The sequence below is a fragment of the Thamnophis elegans genome, chromosome 10 (assembly GCF_009769535.1).
Source record: "Thamnophis elegans isolate rThaEle1 chromosome 10, rThaEle1.pri, whole genome shotgun sequence".
NCBI lineage: Eukaryota > Metazoa > Chordata > Lepidosauria > Squamata > Colubridae > Thamnophis > Thamnophis elegans.
In genome coordinates, this window is record NC_045550.1 from 6061395 (window position 1) to 6084930 (window position 23536).

The 23536-nt window shown below is 41.0% G+C and overlaps 2 protein-coding genes across 12 annotated transcripts in view; one reads left to right on the plus strand and one right to left on the minus strand.

The window, feature by feature from the left end:
- CTBP2 (C-terminal binding protein 2) overlaps positions 1-17956 on the plus strand; it is a 270925-nt gene extending 252969 nt beyond the window's left edge. For all 6 annotated transcript variants that reach the window (XM_032225573.1, XM_032225572.1, XM_032225574.1 and 3 more), the window contains 5 exons: positions 2765-2979; positions 4337-4467; positions 8475-8602; positions 9721-9838; positions 16489-17956. In XM_032225573.1, coding sequence (XP_032081464.1) covers positions 2765-2979; positions 4337-4467; positions 8475-8602; positions 9721-9838; positions 16489-16669 — 773 coding nt within the window. In that variant the 3' untranslated portion in view covers positions 16670-17956. The remainder of the gene's footprint in view (positions 1-2764; positions 2980-4336; positions 4468-8474; positions 8603-9720; positions 9839-16488) is intronic.
- A 2568-nt stretch (positions 17957-20524) lies between these two features.
- Positions 20525-23536, minus strand: part of ZRANB1 (zinc finger RANBP2-type containing 1) — a 52723-nt gene continuing 49711 nt past the window's right edge. For all 6 annotated transcript variants that reach the window (XM_032226037.1, XM_032226033.1, XM_032226035.1 and 3 more), the window contains one exon: positions 20525-23161. In XM_032226037.1, the coding sequence (XP_032081928.1) occupies positions 22943-23161 (219 nt within the window). In that variant the 3' untranslated portion in view covers positions 20525-22942. The remainder of the gene's footprint in view (positions 23162-23536) is intronic.

Consider the following 23536-nt stretch of genomic DNA (forward strand, 5'->3'; position numbering starts at 1 on the left):
CTTAACCTAACCCTAAACCTAACCCTTACCTTAACTTGAATCGGCTTGCTTTCAAAGCGCTTTTTAAAGCGCCCTTTTTTCTCCGCGGTCGCTGTTGTCGCGCTGCTGATGACGTCAGTGACGCGGTTTAATCGGGTGCGCTTTAGTGGAGTGCGGTTTTGTCGTGCCACGGGGATAGACACCCGGTCTCTGGAGGAAACAACTTCCAGCCCCCCTCGAGTTGATCTCCTATTCTTTCATTGTATGCTCGGAGTCTCTTGCTATTTGACCATCTACCCCTGTGGTTGATGTGCTTAGAATAAATTAGGTCAGTTAATAGTCATTGGTAGCTTGCTTCTCCGGGGGAGGGAAGTACGGATTTAGATTTTTTTAAGGTTTTTCTTCCTCACATGCACTGAAGTGCGCATTTATCCCATAACTGTGTTAATGAGTACTGGCAGTGAAAATGGGTGTGTCTCTGCCTTCCCATCTGTGCCTAAATATAGTGTGTAAGAAAAGGGAGTTTTTCCTCTAGTCCCTCCCATGGAACTCATCTTATTCCGAGACCCGTTTTTGCATGCTTAGGCCTGATTCTCTCTGCCTTTTTTTCCCTACATTTAAGAGAGAGAGAAAAAAAACACATCTTGATGTAGAACTTAGTGGAGACCCACAATGACATTGAATTGGGATGACATTGTGGGTAATGACCTGCTGATTGCATTGCAGCTGTCCCTCTTTATCAGAAGAGCCTTATTAAACCTTTGCTTCCAAACCATGACAGTTGTCTTAGTCATGCCCAATTAAATAGCCATTCAGTAAGAGTGCAGAAGGGAAGGGGGGAAGTGGGGGAGAAAACCCCCTACAGCAAACAAGTTGCTCTTCTAATAAATAAGGCTCAGAGGGGGGTTGTCATTCTACCGTTGTACCAAAGTCATTTGTAATAAAGAGTTCCTTAACCTGCTTTCTTGTTGGTGATCAGAATCGAGAAGCCATACAGGGCTTTCGAGTGTGGCTGGATGCACAACACTGTTTTGGTTTTGTGTTGGTGTGTTGTTTTTTTTAAACCTGTTCGGGTGCATCCAGTTCAGGGGTGGGTTTCTCGCCCCGTTCCAACCGGTTCGGTTGGAAGGGGGCCGGCGGCGTCCTCGTGCACACGCGCAGTGCACGCATGCGTACTAGCGTCTGTGTGATGCTCCAGCTGCTCCTGGGGGATCGCGCAGGCGCTGTATGCGTCCTGCGCTTGCGTGGAAGCGCAGAACTCGTCAAAACCGGGTGAGGAGGGCAGGCGGGTGGGCCCTTCGCCGTTCCCGGAAGTTACTTACTTCCGGGTTCGCCGACCAACCGGTTCACGGGGACTGCCGCGAACCAGTTGAAACCCACCCCTGATCCAGTTCCATTCTGGTTCTTTGGAAGACATTATTACTTACCTTGAGTTCCCTGGAGTCTCTTGTCTCTTTCCTTTCCCCACCTTCCAATTTGAGAATTCGACATCAGCCGGCTGATTATTGCACCATACTCTCTGTTAAAGCCGGGGCATACTTCTCCATGCACATAGCTAAATTTATTCAAATTAATTGCTTCTGAAGTGCGGTGACAAATATTTAATGGGCCTTTTTTTGAAAAATGCCATAGCTGCCTATATTCTGAAGGCAGATTCTTGTAATGCCCTCGTACATGCTGCATTACACGCTCCATGTTTGACCTTCAACGACGACAGCCGAGACAATTTATCTCTTGGAGATTTAAGTTCTACCAGCAGGAAGGGGGAAGGAAAGGAGATGAAAAGTCTTTTTCTAACCATGTAAAATATTGGCACCTCTTTATTGTGGAATAAATTGGCCATTAGAGTTGAAATTCACCCCTCCTTATTACAGTTTAGGAAGAGGCTTAAAATTCTTCATCCAGTCCCTTTTAGCCTTTTTGAAGTGTTCAACTTCCACCTTTAATGTTAGGAATATCGTTTTAGAAGATGCCCAAAGAAGTATTTATTTATATAGTATCTATATTTATATATAAATATTTAGAAGATATTTATAGCAAATCTATAAATAAACAAACAAATAAATAAATAATAGGGGAATTTCCTTGCAGCACAAATGCCTTTGTTATGATAGGAGAATGTATTTGGCAGCCAGTTGTTTCAGTCTATACTTAATGCACTCTTCACAACTAAACGTACCGTCAGATTGGCAAGTCTGTTACTACCGTGTTTCCCAGAAGATAAGACAGCATCTTAATTTCTTTTGATCCCCGAAATAAGTGCTTTGCCTTATTTAATAATAAGCATGAGGTCTTATTTTTGGTTCATCGACAAATGCTCGCTCGACAAAAGCGCGCCGACGAAACCGCGGGGAGAAAAACGCGAGTTCAAAAGCGCGTTGACGAATGAGCGCAGAAGCGTGCTCTAAACCTAACCCTAAACCTAACCCTTACCCTTACCCTAATCCTTACCTTAACCGTAATCACGCTTCTGTCAGCGCTGTTTTGTGGGTACGCTGTCGACGTCGCGGTTTCATTGGCGCGCTGTTGTCGGGCGCCCATTTGTCGAGTCACGCTTATTTTTGTGGTGTAGGAAGTGGCAAGTGTGGTCACCTCATAGGCTGCTGCCGTGTTACAATATTTTCAGGGAGGGCTTATTTTGGGGGGAGGGCTTATTTCAGCGCATGCGCTCAAAAGCCCAATTGGGCTTATTATCCAAGGAGGTCTTATTTTCAGGGAAACAGGGTACAGCTCTCTGATGTACGCGTCTGTGTATGTGGTTTCTTGTTTGTCTTTTTTGATATAGGTCGCACTGCACAAGCAGTAGCTGTTCGAGCGAAAGCATTTGGATTCAACGTGATCTTTTATGACCCATACCTGCAAGATGGGATTGAAAGGTCCCTGGGGGTTCAGCGCGTCTACACACTTCAGGACCTGCTGTACCAGAGTGACTGCGTATCATTACACTGTAACCTCAATGAACATAACCATCACCTGATCAATGACTTTACGATTAAGCAGGTAAATCTAAATAGCAATAGCAGTTAGACTTATATACCGCTCCATAGGGCTTTCAGCCCTCTCTAAGCGGTTTACAGAGTCAGCATATCGCCCCCAACAACAATCCGGGTCCTCATTTTACCCACCTCGGAAGGATGGAAGGCTGAGTCAACCCTGAGCCGGTGAGATTTGAACAGCTGAACTGCAGAACTGCAGTCTGCTGAAGTAGCCTGCAGTGCTGCATTTAATGTAATGCCCCTACTGCCACACTCTGGACCATTCCTAGGTTCTGAATGATCTTCAAGCACAACCTTAGGCAGCGTATGTTACAAAAATCACAAGTTGACTAGGACATGAATGACAGTCCAAAGAACTTCCTGATCTACGAACAGGCTCAGCCAGAACACTAGATGAATCTTTTCAAAGCTCTTCTTGGCCATACTGTCACTTATTTTTTAAACAGGAGCTAGGAATCCAAGAAGATTCCAAAATTACTCACTGGTCTTAAATAGGAAAGTACTACTCCTCCCAAGACTAAAGATGGAAATATCTCAGAGTGAGGAGCCAAATATCCGCTCATTTTTGTCAAGATTGAATCTGGCGTTCCACTCATCCAGATCTATGAAGCCTCCAGACTTTGGGACCTGATATCCCTTGACTGGATGATTGGAGTTGGAATATAATTGGATACCACCACTATGCTGATTGTATCAAACCCTGAACTGGCAGATGACTAATAGCAGTTTCAGTAGAGGTTAAACACAGAAGTGAGGGGGGCAACTCTGTTGCCTCACTAATGGGAGGCCATAGACATGCCCTTCTACTCTTCAACACTAAAGAAAGAGCTCTACTGTAATATGGTTCTCCACTCCCAACCCCTCCAGTTAGTTCAGTGAGAAATCAAACTTGCACAAGGATGGATTCTCCACAATGTGCTTCTGTAAAACAAGTTGGAAATTTCTCACTCTTGAGCAAGAGAAATAAAATGCATGGTGTTCCTTGATGCAGAGAAAGATTTAATAATAAAAATGCATCAGTTTTTGAAGAGTAAATTACAGTTGTCCAACATTTACTTACAGACACCAGCTCCTTCATTTTATGATCCTGAATGGTTTCAGAGCAGATTCTACCAAGGGTGTAGATATTAATGCTGTTATAGTAAGGTGACAAACCTAGAATAAAATCTTTATAAACTGTGGAATGGTCTTTTCTTTCTTCGTCTGTGGAGATTCTGAGTCATCCAGGTCATGGTTGTCCCTTAGATGCTTTTTCAAGAGGCAACTGGACTTTCTGGTTTTTTTTTTTGTTTTTTTTTTGAAGATGTTTCGCTTCTCATCCAAGAAGCTTCTTCAGCTCTTTTCTTCTTGTTTCCTCTTAGATGAGGCAGGGAGCTTTTTTGGTAAACACAGCACGAGGTGGTCTGGTGGATGAAAAGGCCTTAACCCAAGCTCTGAAGGAAGGAAGGATACGAGGGGCAGCACTGGATGTCCACGAATCAGAACCGTTTAAGTAAGTATTAGAAGACCTTGTATTGTAGCTTGCCTGATCTGGGCAACACTTAAAGAGTTGGGGGCCAGGCCACAACTTTGGAACAACTCAGAAGGCCATTTATAAAATGCTTTGATCTCATTAGACTATGTAGGACTGAATTTTTGACTAAATGTTTTGCTTCTGGGATAAGACTGTACTTCAACGGAGAAGATTGGAACAGTTTATACTGGTGGCCACCTACCCATATACCCACATCAACATTTCATTTTCAGGAAAAAAAGGATCCATCAAATTCTCAGAGTGCTGGGGAATGGAAACATACCCTCTGGGTTCCTTACCCGTGGTTTAAAGCCAGAGTTTTTCAGCCTTAGTAACTTTTAAGATATGTAGACTCCTCAACTCCCAGAATTCACTAACCAGCAAGCAAGCAGACTGGCTGGGGAATTCTGGGAGTTGAAGTCCGCATTTTAAAGTTGCTAAAATTGAGAAATCCTGCTAAAGTAAATCCTGTCCTGATAAGCTTGAAATGCCATATAGACAAAAAAAAAAATTGCCCTTGGCAAGATGAGCAGCATGAACTTTCAGAAATAAAACTTCATAAAGATTTTAGAAACCTGCTGGAAAGTTTTAAAGATCAGCGGGAGCCTGTTGTTATTGAGCTGCAAAAACTGGGGGGCCATAATTGGCTTTGCTAATGGACGGAGTTAGCTGTAAAAGTTGCATTTCCTGTACACCTAATAGCCTCTCCTGAATTCTTCGGGATTTTCTGTGAGGAATCCATTGTAGTCCCTTTAAGCAAAAACAAAGGGTGCTCCTTTAAGCAGAACATTGGCATTATGGCACAAGCCTGAATTTTAAATTGAAAAGTGACCCTCTCTACTAGAATTGCAGCTCTTTCCAAGCAGCAAAACAAGCAGTCACCAGTGGCAAAGGTCAGTGATTTGTGACTCCCCGTGGCTCCACGAACAAAAGTATCCCTTCTGCATGGAATCTGGCCATCTGCTTAGTTAGATTCTGTGAGCTATTGGATTCAGGTCCGGGAAAAATACAGTTATTGAAAGAACCGTATTATCCACATGCTATTATTTGCAATAAGATATATGCATAAGTTGACCAGATTTTAACACGGGGCGACTGACGATAGTTTGAGTGGGTGCGGCCGGCGCAAACTACCGTCAGTCGCCCTGCGCTCATCAAAACAAGTCCGGGGAGATCCTTTGCGGGCGGCCAGTTGTAGCTGCCTGCAAAGGACCTCCCCAGCTTCCGGAACCTGTGACAGTAAAAATCACTGCGCGGCAGTTGCAAACTGCCGCGCGGTGTTTTCTTGCCATGTGCGTGGCCGACCGGAAAATCGGGACTTTTTTTAAACGCCACAGGACGCGGGAAAAATTGGCCCAAAGCGTGACTGTCCCGCCAAAATCGGGACGTCTGGTCACCTTATATATGCAGTGCTACTTCAAGGAAGATCCAAGTGTTGCTATAAACCTATGAATTACGGACGACATTTCTAAATTGAAAATGTAAAAGGTATTATGGTTAATGGCTTCATCTGTTATGTGGATAAGTACATTAAATTGTAGAAAGCTGGAGGAAACTCCCACTCCAATAAAATGCTTCGAGGTTATTCAGAGTTTGATGGTATTTCAACAGCCTCACAATGTTGAGGCTCTGTTCCTGTCGTCCTGCTGAGAATAATCCCGAGAATCGGTTTCATATTGTAGGGCAAACAAACAGAAGCATTGTCTAAAACCATAATAGTATTAGCAATATAAAATCAATCCATCATCAAGAGTTCTACAAGTAACTTGAACACAGAATCCAGTCATAGGAGAAAACGTTGCAATAGATCTAAGAATCACTTAATTGAGTATTAGGCAAACACAGTTGCTGATCAACTAGATATCCCTGGTGATGTCAGCTTTTCAAGTAGCAGACATTTCCATTGATAGATGGGCAGCCATATATATTTGTTGAATTCATTAATTAATCAATTGTATTAGGAAGGTGGGTTTCAATTCCACTGTCACCGCTACAACATTTAAAGATCTCTTCCTTCATAATTTCACCAAGCAGACAGCCTCACCAGTAGCCATGGTTGGGGAAAAAAACACTGGTTTTCTGTGTGAGACCATATATGAGTATTGACAAATAATTCAAAATATATTTGTCAGTGATTGGAATGGGCAAGGTGGTAGGCATGGATAGCATTGTAACCAAGACCCACCACTATTGTACATGCAGTGACAAGTATGAACAGTGAGGCCGGGATGCATCTATCTTGTCTATTTTGACTCCTCCCATCGACCCCCCTAACCTATAGCCAAGAACAAAATAGGGAAAGCAGAATGCAAATTTTCTGTAATGGCTCAGTGAGGAATTCTGGGAGTTGAACTCAAAGTCTTATTAAAGTTGCCAAGACTGGAAAACTTTGGTCCAGATGAAGCCCTGCTTTATATTTTTCTTGTGAACTAATAAGTGTCAAATGGTTTTTGAATTTGAATTTGAATTTTAATAGATTTGTATGCCGCCCAATCCCGAAGGACTCCGGGCGGCTTACATAAAAACAGTTTAAAAAACAGAATACTAAAAAAGTTAAAAAATACAAAACAGAGCGAGTTAAAAAAGGACACAACATACACTCGATGTTAATGGGGCTGAAGCTCAATCAGAGATCAACAGCCCCACGCCTGCCGGAACAGCCAGGTCTTAACAGACTTTTGGAAGGCCGAGAGAGTAGGGAGGGTCCGGATCTCAGGGGGTAGATCGTTCCATAGGGCCGGGGCAGCTACAGGGAAGGCTCTCCCCCAAGGAGCCGCCAGACGACATTGTGTAGTCGACAAAGTCTAGAGGCCATAAATTACTTTGTTGTCCACATACATTACTGAACCAAAAACTAAATTTCAATTAGAGGTTAATGAACATTAAGTTGGGGAGATCCTTGATGCTCTCTCAGCTTGATTGTTTTCCTGCAGGCGTTTCATTACCCAACTAGGTAACATCATCAATGCTAGAAGGCAATGGTGTTTGCTCTTTGTTTATATATAGGTGGCTTGAATATAAACTTCTATTTAAATAGAGCAAATTTGACAAAAGACTTTGCAAAAATTGATTATTTCAAATAAATAAGTTATTTACTTCCTTGTTGTAATAAATCCCTTTTTCTCTCACAATCAATGACTATTTTGAAAACTAGCTTTAATACCGGACTTTCTGTCCTGTTGAATTCCAAAAGATCAAATGATAATACAAGGTACTCCATTGCTACACTGAGGTACTTCAAGGAGAAGCTTGAGACCCTTCATCGTTTATTTCCCTGCCCTCTTTCTATTCCAATAGATTTTTTTCCATATCAGTTAGAAGAAAATTGCAACACTCACTTAGATTTCATGTATCTGGGCAGACATACGAATAAAACACATCTGGCGTCCCTGTCACATACAATTTGATTGCATCTAACATCTTAATCTGCCCCAAGTCCTAAAAACTTGGATTAGAAATCATTTTCCTTGGGGAATTTGTCAAACCTTGTCGTTTATTATGCTTGGAAAGCATTATAAAATTATTATTTTTTTTATATCAGCTCATTTTTTTTGAGGTAGTGGTTAAACTGGAACGAGATTTCCAGTTTCCAACCATCACCCATTATTGAAGGAAAGCAAAGAAGTAGTGAAATGGGATTTGCAGCTCCAGCGCTCTGGAACGAGCTCCCTGTTGAGATCCGGACCCTTACTACCCTCCCGGCCTTCTGCAAAGCCACCAAGTCCTGGCTGTTCCAGCAGGCTGGGGGGAGCTGAGAAGCATCTACCTCCACGGAAATTGTGAATGTTGGTTTTGTTTTTTAATATGTTGTCTTTGTCTCGTTCCCCCTTTTCCCTTGTCTTTTGTGAGCCGCCCGGAGTCCTCCGGGAGTGGGCGGCATACAAGACAAATAAATAATAATAATAAATAACAATTCTCTGGTGGGATTTCATTCAGAGCTTTTTTTTTATTAAAAAAAAAACCTTGTCTCTAAAATGTTTTTGTAGCTTTGCTCAGGGGCCCCTGAAAGATGCACCCAATTTAATTTGTACTCCACATACTGCTTGGTACAGTGAACAGGCGTCACTAGAGATGAGAGAAGCAGCTGCAACAGAGATACGCCGAGCGATTACAGGTACTCTCATGTGCTTTGCTCCGGGAGAGGTTTGATGCCTCCCCGGAAGGCTTCCCTGCGTCTGGGCTGAATCTTATACGCAAATGTTTCTGATCATGAAAACCTCCCGAGACAGAAAACATCCTTGCCTGAATATTTCTGCTGCATTCTTTGGTTTGGGATTAGAAACCGGTCTCTGAGTTTCCAAGACAGTTGAGGCGCATAGGTGACATGTTTAGCCCTGGGAAGGAGGGATGTGGTTTTGTTTTTTTGTTTTAAACCAGGTTTTGCCAGCATAGCAATAGCAGTTAGACTTATATACCGCTTCATAGGGCTTTCAGCCCTCTCTAAGCAGTTTACAGAGTCAGCATATCGCCCCCACAGTCTGGGTCCTCATTTCACCCACCTCGGAAGGATGGAAGGCTGAGTCAACCTTGAACCGGTGAGATTAGAACCGCCGAACTGTAGATAACGGTCACCTGAAGTGGCCCGCAGTACTGCACCCTAACCACTGCGCCACCTTGGCTCATAGCATGATAGATACCAAACCAGGTCCAGGTCTAGAATAAGACTTGATCATCATATCTATCAGTATTGTAAGAGTATTCTATCAAGGATGTTATCTCCACTTTCATGGAATGGAGGCTGAATATTTTTGTGGCTGGTGGAAAGAATATCCCATTTTGATCAATCAGAGAGTTAGTATTTTGTCAGCCACTTTTACACCGTGTATGAATTTGCCATTTCCCTATCAATTACTTGGCTAGTAAGGTACATGAGGCAGCCCCTCTTCCAACAGCTGCTTTTTCCAGTAAAGCAAGTAAACATGATGTGCTCCAGCGGGTCTTATGAAACAGCAGCAGAGCAAAGGGATGGAGAACTTTAAATTCTAACCCTTTAAAACGCTCAGCGAGATTCCTGGCAATTATATTAAACAAGCAAACACACCATGTTGCATACTGTTTCACCTTCAGGGAACTTCCACTAGCTTCCTTCGTTTTGAACACCATCCCAAATTGGAAATGGAGTCAGGAAGAATATTCCCACAGCCCTCAATTAAAGGATTGTGGAAAAACAGAACATTTGGTAGAGTGTCCTACATAATATCAGTAAGAGTCTTAAAATTCTAATTATTCCAGGTCGCATCCCTGAAAGCTTACGGAATTGTGTCAACAAGGAATTCTTTGTCACAACTGCGCCTTGGTCAGTAATAGATCAGCAAGCAATTCATCCAGAGCTCAATGGTGCCACATACAGGTAAGATAAAATAATTTTTCTTTTTCCTTTTTCTTTATTTCTTTCTTGGTAATTCTGTCCGTTCAACAAAGGGGCTTGAAGAATGAGTTACTCAAAATCTAAGATTTCTGAGTGGGTGGTAGTAATCCTTCAGCTTTTTGTGTTTTGGAACTTGCATCCACAGAGGATGATTACTATTGTAATCTAATCAAGAAGTGGTAGAAGGTTCTGAGAGATTATTTTCATTAAAATCTTGCTCCGCTTCCCTATCATAAAAGCATTAAGGACGCAATCTTGGCATTAAAGTGTTTGTCAGGTCTCCAAAGTTCAACAACCAAAGAAATGTTTTTTTTTAAATCCAGGCCATCAGGTGGAGATCATGTCATAATGATGGGCTAGAAACTATTGTTGATCTCTGTTTTATACTTCACGAAAGGCTTTCCTTGATTTGAATATCAATTTATTCAGTTGTTGCACTAGATCATTTAAATAACTTTGAACATGCAGAACTTAGAGTGACCCAAGACATTTATACTTACAAATAGTAACTTTAAATAGTAAACGGTAATATTTAAGTGAAAAGTCTAGAAAATGTCAGTTTTCTGCCATTTGGGTGATTTTTTTGAAAAAAAATTGCACTCTTTACAGCAGGGGTAGTCAACCTTTTTATGCCTACCGCCCACTTTTGTATCTCCGTTAGTAGTAAAATTTTCTAACCGCCCACCAGTTCCACAGTAATGGTGAATTTATGAAAACCTAATGAAATGTTTTTAAATAATGCGATGAAATTTTTAAAAAAAGTTAATTAAATTTTTAAAAAGGAAAGTGCTTCAGTATCAGACAAAATCCCTACCGCCCACCATGAAAGCTGGAACGCCCACTAGTGGGCGGTAGGGACCAGGTTGACTACCACTGTTTTACAGGTTGTTGGAAGTTTTTTGCCTCCTGAAAAAGCACATTTGGGGCAACCATGACCAGGATGACTGAGAATCTCTACAGACTATATACCCTTTTACAATGTTAGAACTTTTTAATTGCTTTAAAAACATAAAATGTATTTGGTATAACTTGGCTCTGCTTATACTATCATGTACATTATAATAACCCTGTATGGAACAGTTCACCGACAAAAGGGCGAACGACAAAACCGCGCCCGACTAAACCGTGGTGACAAAACCGCATGTTCTAAAGCGCTCCGACGAATGAGCGCTGAATCGCGCCGACAACAGCGCGGCGACAGAAGCGGCTGTAAAACTAACCCTAAACGTAACGCTAAACCTAACCCTAAACCTAACCCTTACCTTAACTTAAATCGCCTTTCTGCCAACACGCTGTTGTAAATCGCCCTTCTGTCGACGTGCTATTGTCGGCGCGTTGATGACATCGCGGTTTTAGAGACGCAGTTTAGTCGGTCGCGGTTTTGTTGTTCGCCCCTCTGTCGGGTCACGCCATGGAACAGTATTCCAGTAGGGTAGAACCTGGGCAGTGGGGTTGAGGGCAACTATAATCCAACAATTTTGGAATGGCCCTATATTGCTCACCGTTACTGGTGTAATCAGATATAAATGCACCTATTTTGCAAAGGTGATTAATTTTTTGTGAAAAAAAAGACAATTCTTATAATCATATATTCATCTTTATTAGGCTACCATCCTCTCTACTAGATGTTTTGCTGGTTTGAGATGGGAACATTGAGCTGAAGCAATGCATCAGTTTTCATTTATTAAAGACATCACTGCTAATCCACATATCTGTTGCTCTGAGATAGTCTTGAAATATAAGCTGTAGGCAAACTTTAGACTAACTAGGGAATAAGGAAGATTTCCATTGCTCCTCTGTAGTTTCTTATTCTTCATTGGAATTAATAGGAACAGGCTGGGGGAGTGGGAAGCTTTTGACCGGAAGAAGACAGTCTGGAAAATACAATAGTATCCTTCGAGTAACAAAAAAGAAGTGACACAGAAGACAAGGTCTGTCCTTCATTATTTCACAAGGCACAATATGCAATAACCGATTGAAGTTATATTGTGCAGTTTCCAGTTAAATGTTAGGGGGCAAAAATATCTAAGCCCAAGAGCAGTTCAATATAATAGAATCTTAAGAGGATTTTCTTTAAGGAAAGGTTAGACAGCTGTCCGTCCTGGATAATTTAATTCAAATTCTTCCATGGAATGGCAGTTGAACATGATGGCCAGAATAGCTTTTTACAACTCTTGTGATTCTATTAAATTTCCTTCTTTCTCAAGTAAACTGAGAGCAGGACCTTTTATTAAAGAAAATAAATTATAAAGTCTTAGTCTTTCAAAACCAGCTGTGTATGATTTTATTTTTCAGTTATCGCTATAGATCCAAGAACCTACAGTATACTTTAGACATAATAGAAAACCACACAAAAGAACACGCCTGTACACACACACACACGTACACACGCAGACGCATGTGTGTGTATGTGTATGTGGATAGTTGTATTATGTTTGAAAACGGGAATTTTTTTCCCTAAGAGGTTTAATTCCCAAGCAAGATGGATCCAAACTTAAGTTATAGACTCCAGAAACTATCCTGTGGTCCTCTTTCAGTACAGTACAAAAAAATTAAAATCTTTGGACGTTCCATAAAGATTTATACAAGCCATTTAGTAATCTGTTTTTTGCAAACAAGAATTGTATAACACAGAAAGGCTTTCCTTGTGAACCCTCATTCAGTAAGCATTCTAAATTATGATGATGAACAAGAATGATATATAGCAATAGCAGTTAGACTTATATACTGCTTCATAGGGCTTTCAGCCCTCTCTAAGCGGTTTACAGAGTCAGCATATCACCCCCACAGTCTGGGTCCTCATTTCACCCACCTCGGAAGGATGGAAGGCTGAGTCAACCTTGAGCCGGTGAGATTAGAACCGCTGAACTGCAGATAACAGTCAGCTGAAGTGGCCTGCAGTACTGCACCCTAACCACTGCGCCACCTCGGCTCTCATATATGGTATGTCCAATCCATGAAGTTGTAGCCATTGCAGCAGTCTCATGGTCATGTGATCATGATTTGGGTGCATGGCAAAAGGCTTGCAAATAGGACAATTGCAGTGTAGTTGTGGTTGTGTGATCCCCATGTGAAACTTTTCTACCAGCTTCCCACAAGTAAAGCTAGGAGATTACAAGTAACTGCCAGTCCTGCTGCTTTTTCCTCAGTCCTGGCAGCCACCCACACTCCATACACATCAGTGGTGGGTTTCAAAAATTGTTCGAACCTACTCTGTGGGTGTGGCCTCCTTTGTGGGAGTGGCTTGCCGCCCATGTGACCGGATGGGAGTGGCTTGCCGCCCCTGTGACCGGATATGAAGATGCCGATGACACTTGTCAGAACCACCTTAAATTACCCCACACACAGCACTGGCATGCATAAGAATATGATGTCAACTTGTTTTTCAAAAGGCATCTTTGGTTTGCGTCAAAACAACTTCAACACACGCAATGTTCTGATTGCACCACAAACGCAGTAGTCATCCTTACCTTTCACAGAGGCACTGAGTTTTATAAATATGAGCATGATAGTGTAGAATAATCATATCCAAGCACCAGTGGTGGGTTTCAAAAAATTTTGGAACCTCTTCTGTAGGTGTGGCCTGCTTTCCGGGTCCACTGGTGGAACCTCTTCTAACCGGTTCGGTAGATTTGACGAACCGGTTCTACCGAATAGCTGCGAACTGGTAGGAACCCACCTCTGGTACACATCTACTCCATAGCACTTACCCATGTACCTGGTTTGTGCTCTGTAGCACTTGCCCAACCCTAGCTGTCACCCATCTGTTTGGGACTTCCACTGCTTCCCATGTCACAGTTACGTGAGATCCTTGATCAATAAACTGTGTGGTCCTGGAGTTATGATAGCACTGGGACTACCACTGCTATAATGATCATACAGTCACGGTTAAATAAGGCAATTTCTTGCCAGCTTCCCATAACCAAAGTCAGTGTAGAAGCCAGCAGGAAGTTTCAAGTCCCAGGTCAGCAGGCAGGGTCAATAGAGCCGAGGTGGCGCAGTGGTTAGAGTGCAGTACTGCAGGCTACTTCAGCTGACTGCAGTTCTGCAGTTCGGCTGTTCAAATCTCACCGGCTGAAGGTTGACTCAGCCTTCCATCCTTCCGAGGTGGGTAAAATGTGGACCCGGATTGTTGGGGGCAATATGCTGACTCTGTAAACCGCTTAGAGAGGGCTGAAAGCCCTATGAAGCGGTATATAAGTCTAATTGCTATTGCTAATAGCTGCTGGTGTGTTGTGGACAGGGCAAGGAAATTCAAAGAAATGCATAGAAGATGTGACAAGAGTTGGGGTGGGTGCAAGAGGATGCACGAGAGGTGCAAGTCACAGAGGCTGCACAAGGTTGTAGTATGGATTGAGGAGGTGCAAGGGGGTCCACAAAAGATGCATGTTGGAGAGAGTATGAAGGATGCATGAGACACGTAGGTCAGAGAGAGTGCATGAGATCATGACCCAGGTTGGGCAGGGTGTGTGCAAGAGGTGTGAGTCAGGGAGGGTGTGAGGAGTGCACAAATAGCTGGTGTGGCACAAGCACAAAGAGGCTGAGGAAAGGCACATGGGTAGGGAAGACTTACCTTGCAACTTGCAACTTTCTCTGACGGCTTCCACATTGACTTTCTGGGGAAGCCCTCGGAAGGTTGCAAATGCTGATCATGTAAATCGCATGTCATGCAACTAGTCATAAGTTCTGGGACTGTCTAAAGTCCAAGGACTGGTTGTAATCACCATTCATTCAGAGCCATTGATGGGGGAGGGGGGGATACATAGTATGTGCTAGATTTTAAAGTAACGTGACTGCACTTGTATACTGTTGCTCTTTAATTCCACTGTAAAAATAGGACAAGCTGAATATATTAATAGATTGTAGAAATACACCGAAGGGAGGAGTAGAGGGATAGAAGAAAGAGGGGTAGAGAGGGTGGGAGAGAGGACTGGAGGGAGGGGGAGAAGGAAGGGAGGGAGTGTATCGGGAGAGAGGAGTGGTAGAGTGGGAGGGGAAGTAGGGTAGAGGGGAATGATGGAGGGAAGATGGAAAGTTGGAGCGGGGAGAAAGAAAGGGTGTATGGAGGGTCAAAGAGGTACATTGGGTTTCTATTTTTGGGGGTATTGTTGACAAGAGGAATGGCTGTGTTTATTGTTTAATGTTATATGGCCCCGGTTATGCACAGTATATATGTGACTGTACGAAAATGAAAATGGAAAATAAAAACACACGATAAAGTCCAAGGTCTGGTTGTAATCACCATTCATTCAGAGCCATTGAATGACCGCTGAATGGGCCTAAGTGAAGGATTGCCTGTAGATGTTTTGAAAAGATTTGACAACCATTTTGATTACATAGTTATGATCGTTCAAGTCAATCTTGATTCAAGGTGACTGAACCAATAGGTTCATGTAGTTTTCTTGGCAACATTTTTCAAAAGTGGTTTGCCAGCACCATCTTCTCTCGCCCCAGTTGAAAGAGTTCGAGCTGGCTTTTTTAGCTAAGGAATACTAGGACTTCACTTTCCCTGTTCCCATTCCAGAGCCTTTTAACTATTACATGAAACTGGCTTTCTTATTTTAATTATACTGGAAATAAATTTGAAGGAACATAATCCATTAGTATTAATTTAAACAATTATTTGTAACTTTATAAACTTCTGTATACATTTACATATTCAATCAATTTTAAAATATGCATTTTAGACCATTATTTTTGAAATTAATTTCTAAAATAAGAGTTAAATAAGCACTGTTACATTTTTTTTAATTAGGTTGATGTGTTGCCCATCTCATCTAGATAATTCAAAACTGAGCTAGATTATATTCTTTGAAGTGTTTCCTGAAAGAGCACCTATTACATAAAATCTCACTTTTCGTTCTTTCTTCCAATAGAAAAAATTGGCCACTGTTTCTGTCTTGTTATCTTTTGAAAAGAGATGCAAAAAAAACCCCAAGAGGATTTGGGTTCAAATAAGATTACTTCTTCAACTGCTGGGATATATATTCTGGCTGTTTTGCACAGGCTTCTAAAATAACAGGAATAAAGAAATAGGATAAAACCATTTTTGTAAGAGCTGTCTTGAAAGAATTGAAATAGATGTTATTACTGAACTTATTAGGAAAATAGTTTTCCTACGGGATTCCCCAATCCCTTAATCATTATACCATTCCTTTTTCTAGAGAAGATTAAGATTTAATTTATTTGTATGCCGCCCTTCTCTAGGAGGGACTCAGGGCGGCGAACAACTCAAAAGGGGAAAGGGGATACAAACAATACACGTAATTAAAATACACAAGAGTCATACAGCCATACAAGTCGAGAGGGGAGGGGAACTCATCAACTCCAGGCCTGCCGGCACAGCCAGGTTTTGACGGCTTTCCGGAAGGCCTGGAGAGGGGTGAGGGTCCGAATCTCCGCGGGGAGTTCATTCCAAAGGGCCGGAGCTGCAACAGAGAAGGCCCTCCCCCGGGTGGTAGCCACATGACATTGGCTGGTAGACGGAACCCGGAGGAGGCCGACCCTGTGCGATCTAACGGGTCTGTGGGAGGTAATTGGCAGCAGGCGGTCTCTCAAGTACCCAGGTCCAATACCATGAAGAAACACGTGCGCATTTGTTTTCTTCTAATTAAAAATCAATTTCTTTCTAGATATCCACCAGGAATGATGAGTGTTACTCCAGGCGGAATCCCAGCAGCTATGGAAGGTATCATTCCAGGAGGGATTCCAGTTACCCATAATCTTCCAACTGTGGCCCACCCTTCTCAAGCTCCATCTCCCAACCAGCCCTCCAAACATGGGGACAACAGGGAACATCCAAATGAGCAATAGCAGACAATTAAAGCACTCCAATTTGGGACCAAGAGACGTTGGATAAGAACATGACAAACTTGAAAGGGATTTGATACAAAATTTGTAAGGTTCATTTTGGACAGATGCATCATGATGTTCCAGTGTTAACGACGACAACGACAACCACAACAATCACAAGATAGGAGTCAAGACTTAAGGGAGGGAGGGGGAAACGGAAGAAGTCATCTGCTTACTGAAGCACTGAAAACTAGGATTTGATAACATTACTGATCAGCTTCTGTTATTGTGTATTTAAGTTCTTTCATCTTTACATCAATCACAAGAATAATATATGTATCTTCTATGTCCCTTTGGGGGGAAAAACAGCTGATTGAAGTATCTTATTACTTAGAACATAATCTAACAGCCCTAACGAAACTTACATGATAATAGAGAGGACGCCATCCTGTGACTTCAGCCCTTTCCTTACTCAATTACCTGGCTTCTCTTTCGACACCTTGAGGAAAGATGACCCACACACGGAGAGACACTTTTGCTCGTTACAGTTATCCGTAGCCACTAATTTACTGGAGGGATGCTACTCAAAAGTTTAATTACAGTTATATAGCTTAGAGAGGGGAAAAGGCCTACGTTAACTTACTGCCTTTTTCACAGAAATTGACGCTTCTCCCACAAGATACACTTAATAAAGTAGCTGTAAGTTCAATAACACATGATGATGCAAAAGGAAAAAAAAGTGTTAAGTCTCACATTTATATTCAAATATATTTTTCTCAGTTTTAAATCCACAGCTATTTTATTGAGTGGAAGAGTCTTGAGCTGGAAAGGATTCAAGAATGTTGCATTTCCTTATGTCTCAGGAAAAAAAAAAACACTTTTTATGGTAACTTGTCAGACTGTATGAACAAAAAACCCACTTTTTTAGACATCGAAGTCTTCTTTTCTTCATGTGGTATTTTATACAAGGGCACTTCAAAATGTGTTTATTAGATGTGACTGATTTTAACAAATCCTATTAGATTTGTATCAACTAGTTTACATGTTATATTCATAGTCTTTTGTGAAAACATCACCTTTTGTTGGGGAAAAAAAATGGCTTATTCCGAGCCTTTGTATGGGTACATTCTGTTTCTGTGATAAAAAGTTTTAAAAGCTGTCCCAAACAAAACAAAAACCAGAACCAATGGCTACCAGAAATATGTTTTGTTTTAGTGTATTACCGTTAACTGTATTTGTTTATTGTAAAGGTGAGCATATAGCGTTCAGTGCAGTTTTCAATAAAAAGTGACAATTTCTATAATTTCAGTTGGACCAGGCCCTCAATGTTCTTGAACCAATTCTGATTGAGAACATTACAGAATCCACAGTAGAATTAAAAACTTTCGTCCTTCATAGACTATTGAACATTGTAGGGTAAAACTGGATGGTGACTTTGAATTTCTCAAACGTGCCCCACGCCAGGAGTCGGTATGTCTAGAACAGTGTTTCTCAACCTTGGCAACTTGAAGATGTCCGGACTTCAACTCCCAGAATTCCCCAGCCAGCGAATGCTGGCTGGGGAATTCTGGGAGTTGAAGTCCGGACATCTTCAAGTTGCCTAGGTTGAGAAACACTGGTCTAGAATCTGAGAATCCTTAGCATTTGGGTGAGAGCTGACAGGTTTGTTAGCAAATAGCACTTAAGACTTATATACTACTTCACAGTGCTTTACAGCTTTACCTCTCTAAGTAGTTTAGAATCAGCGTATTGCCCCCAACAATCTGGGTCCTCATTTTACTGGAAGCCTGAGTCAACCTTGAGCTGCTCAGAATAGAAATCCTGGAGCGAGCAGTGAGTTAGTTCTGCAAGTACTGAATTCTAACCACTGCGCCACCACGGCTCCGATGAGCCCGATCAAACATCATTTGGAACTCCCAGGACAACATGGAGAAAGTGTTCCCTTTTGTGCAGTCTTTCCCGAGCCGAGGTGGCGCAGTGGTTAAATGCAGCACTGCAAAGCTACTTCAGCTGACTGCAGTTCGGCTGTTCAAATCTCCCCGGCTCAGGGTTGACTCAGTCTTCCATCCTTCCGAGGTGGGTAAAATGAGGACCCAGACTGTGGGGGCGATATGCTGACTCTGTAAACCGCTTAGTGAGGGCTGAAAGCCCTATGAAGCGGTATATAAGTCTAACTGCTATTGCTATTTTCCTCATCATAGCCGAACATATTGTATAATGGGAGAAATAGAATGTGTCTGAATTCAAAATACTCCAAGAGCAAAGAATTCTCTTGCCCTACATGCAATCTTAGAAGCTCTATTACTGCTAAACATTATGGAATTAACAGGCGAGGTAAATGACATTTTATACTGGTCAGCATCAATTGCTTTCATGCCAAGTGTCCCATAATAATCTTACGGATAATTAACAGCTACTTTGGAACCACTGTCTTTCATGCTGCTATCCGTATGAAAAGAGAATGTGTATTTCATATGAGCCATAAACTCAACTTATGGACCATCCTGAAGAAATGATTGCAATGACTAAAATACTTTGTGTATGTTAAAACTTTTATAATTACTATTCAATATTCTTCCAAAAGCCTATGTGCTATGTTGGAAAGGAGTTTATGTGCGAAAGGAGAAAATATAAAGTTGCCACCAGCTCACACACTGCCATTTTCTTTCCATGGCAAAAGTTTTGGTCTGGAGCGAGGGTGACAAACACGCGGTCCAGATGCATTACACACTGGCCACTCCCACCTCCATTTTAGCAGGAGGGGGGAGTTGCGATACGCCACGTCAAGATCATGAGTTTGACACTTCTGGTCTGGTGCAATATACAAAAGAAAAAAAATTGGTCCAGGCAGGAGTCAGTATAAATCAAAAATCACAAAACTAAATTTACAATCCAGTGTCCTAGGACTTCAGCCATGAAAGTATACAAATATTTGTGGCCATTAAGATATCTGATACTAAAATTAGCTTGTCAGTGAACTTTTAATGTGGTTTGAGAAGGCTTAAAGGAAACGGGGGACACACACAAACTATGGAAGCAGAAATCGAAAACAAATCATTGGTACAAAACTTACATTTTGTTCTGAATTGATGGAAAAGCACATTACCAGCTTGAACATATTCAAGGGATTCAACTTCATAAATGTGTTGATGATCTAACACTGCAAATATGTGCAACTTACCATAGATAGCAGAATAGAGCAACCAGGAGGAACATTGATGAATTACAGAGAACATTTTAGGAAGTCACACAAATGAAGGTGAAGTAACAAAACGTTTACACTGGCATTAGTGAATTTTTAGAAGTTGCTATTCTTGGGACTTTGTTCTTAAGCCAAGAAGTAGCATTCCAAATTACGCATAATTAGCATTCATGAAAAATACTTGAATAAGCCAATCATATTTGTTATGGGATGTTCTACCATGAGTAAATGTGCTGAATAGAGACATTAATTTTGTATTGCTTCCAGTTAATAATTTGAAGAGGAAAATCCCCACTTAAAATCAGATAGTTACTTTAAGAGGAGACTTTGTGTTGAGATTTTTATACCAGTTGCCATTGTAAAAGTTATCTTACTAGGCTAAATCTAAATTAAATGATAGAAGAGGCATGCCGCTAAAAGAATTTATAAAATACTGGTATAATTAAGAGAGCATAATCCACTACAATAGAACACGGCTTTGGAGGGGGAAATAATTACCTTACAAAATGGTGGAGATGGCAAATCATTTTGATGCTAACCATAGAAGTGGTGAGGGGTTTGTTTGTTTCAAGAGAACAGCAGGCTTTGAAATAAGACATAGAACAAAATATCTGAATAGGATAAACAATTTAAGTAATAAAGGTTCAAAAAAAAAACCACAATTCAAAAAAAAATAGGACAGCAAAATATTCAGTTTAATTTGGAGCACTGTAAAGAGACTTTACAACTTTAAAAGAAAATCAAACTGAAGTCTGATCTCTAGTTTTTAAGCAGGGATATCATGTCAGAATTTCTCCAAGTTTGTTTTAAAAAATGTAATCCTTCCCAAAAATTATACATCAGATGACAGGCCTGCATACTATTGCAATTACCGTAGTGTTTCAAGGCCCAGCTATAATTAATAACTGCGCTGCTATACTGTAAGAGCAACTGGAATTACAATCTATAAAACCACTGACTTCCGCTGAGCCTCCTAAGGATGTACTGTGACTATATAATAATATGTATATTGCTGCTTATATAGCTGTATAACATGAAAATAAAATTTATATTGCTGATTTTTTTTTAAATCCCTACTAGCAGCCAAATGCATTTATTCAAGAAAATGGCTAAAGCCTTGGTTAAATATGGCTAAACGTTTTCTTCTATTAATAGGGCAAAGGAAAATAAAATAAGATTTATATTCAAGAAGGCCGTATCTCATTGCAGGAAATTGCGGTTAGAATTGAGAAGTAACTCAGATTTGGAGCACAACTTGCAACATTTCAATTTTCTTCATTCTACTCAAGCATAATCACCTAATTTATTCTATTAGTTCAGGAACACAGGAAAGAATGTAGAGCAAGCAGAGGACTAAGGTATTAAACTATATCCTTTTTAACTCGCTTGGAAAACTTAAAAATAGGAGTATATCAAAGCACAACCTGTTGTAGGAAAAAAAAATCCAATGATTCTACTGCTCTGTAAATTTATCACAGGTCAATGTGATTCTCTTTGTGTAAAACATTAATAAGCTTCTATAAGAGTGAAAAATGTATTGATATGTTTCAACACAGTACCTTGATAAAATGTCATTGTTTATTTGTCAGTAGAATTATTTTGAGAAATTTCTGTTTAACTTTCAATTGCTTAAAATGTACCATTTAAAAAAGCAATTAATTCAGAATGGCTCCTATGTGTTTACATCCGTTTAAAAAAAGGTACAGTTTCTGTTCAGATTCTTAAATCAGGGATTCTATCTTATAACAGGTTCCATGTCATCATTTTCACCATCATTGGTCTTTAAAAAGTGCATATCAGGATCTACATTTTGCATACAAAACTATTCAACCTTTAGTGTTCTTACAGTGAGTTTTTGGGTGGGGCTAGATCCATTCAATACAGCATAGCTAAGGTAATCAAGTATAATAAAAAGATTTTTTTTTTTTAACTGGAGAATATATTCTGAACTGACAGTTCCAGGAAGCTTACAAGTTCAGATGTGGCCACAATCAGTCAACATGCACAGGATTCTGAAGGTTACATTGTAAGGAAAAATAGTACACAGGACTTCCCAACAAACTTTAGAATGAAGGCTTTTAAGGAAAACAGTCAAAGTGCTTTCTCACTCAATTTTAATGACCAAGGAATGCTCCTCAGTGGAAGCAATTTTAACTTGCATGGGGAAAGGCGATAAAATATTAATTTCTATAGTACAACTCACAGCAAGACCGGGTTTGGACAAAATGCAGTTCGGTTTTACAAACTCCACACAATTGTTTAGCATAAAGTTCCCTGGAACAGCTTTTTTTTTTTTTAATTATTTTAAGTAGCCTGAAAAGGGGGGGTGGGATTATTCCAAAGTTGTGATACAAAGTAGTAATGGATACTAGAGAAGTCTTTACAGAAAATAGTTCACTTAAGTCGATTTATCATCCCTTCCATATGTTTTCCCTTTAAAATTTCATTTTATTATACTGTAATGGGCACAATATTAAATTTAACAGAACAATACATTTTTAGCACGTATGAGTTACTCTGGTTATATGGCATCAACAAAAAAAAAAGAAAGAAAGAAAAAAAGAAAGCCACATGATCTGATGATCTGATCTGGGCCTTAGCAAGATTTCATATAAAATGTTATTTCAAGGAAATATGTCAGAATGCTTAAAAAGATGCAAAATAATCAAATTTTACTGTAAGTCTCAAAAGGAACAGATATTAATCAACAATGTGCTTTTAAGTGCCCTTGTTCAAAAGAATTTCCTTCAATAATTGTAAGATGCTGGTTACACTTTTTTCCTATTACTCAACCTTCTTACACAACCATATGTGGTATAATTAAGGGCAGATGTACAACCGGAAAAATGCTTTCTGTCTTGGTAATAAAATTTAGGGCTTCGCTTTCTTTTTTCTTGTTTACAAATGAGTCCAACCAACATACTTCCTTCTTGCATCAGATGAGTCTCTGAATTCTTCCCATGCCCACTCAAAATCCTACGCAGGATGTTCCCTGCTACAATTGGGGCACCATGCAACAATTTGCTAGACTGCTCCAAGAGCTGGGGTTGTCACCGTACACTTATATGCAGCTGGTATCTTTCGTTTTTCATTCATTCATCGTCGTCGTCTTCATCTTCCTCTCCATCTGAAAGGGATGTACAGGGGCGGATTTGTCTATAGCGGTCCAGCCATTTCTCTACCATCTGCGTTACCAGGGGATGGTTACGCCGGCGAGAGCTTTTCTGCATAGCAACCAGGACTCCCCCTTCTGTCACACAACAGTCCAGCCATTCCCTAAGCAGCTTCTCTTGCTGTTCCTCATTACCAATCTTTGGGGGAAAAAATACAGACAACATGGTCAGTTTAGTTTAGAATACTGCCAACTAAAAGAGACAAGAGACATGGGGCTGCCCCTGAAGAGTGTTCGAAGACTTCAGTTAGTCCAGAATGCAGCCGCGCGAGCAATAGTGGGTGTACCTAGATACACCCACGTTACACCTATCCTCCGCGAGCTGCACTGGCTTCCCATTGGTCTCCGGACACGCTTCAAGGTGCTAGTTGTTACTTTTAAAGCCCTACATGGTATCGGACCTGGCTACCTGAGAGACCGCCTCCTGCCAGTTACCTCCCAGAGACCTATAAGATCGCATAGACTAGGCCTCCTCCGGATTCCATCTGCCGGTCAATGTCGGCTGGCGACTCTC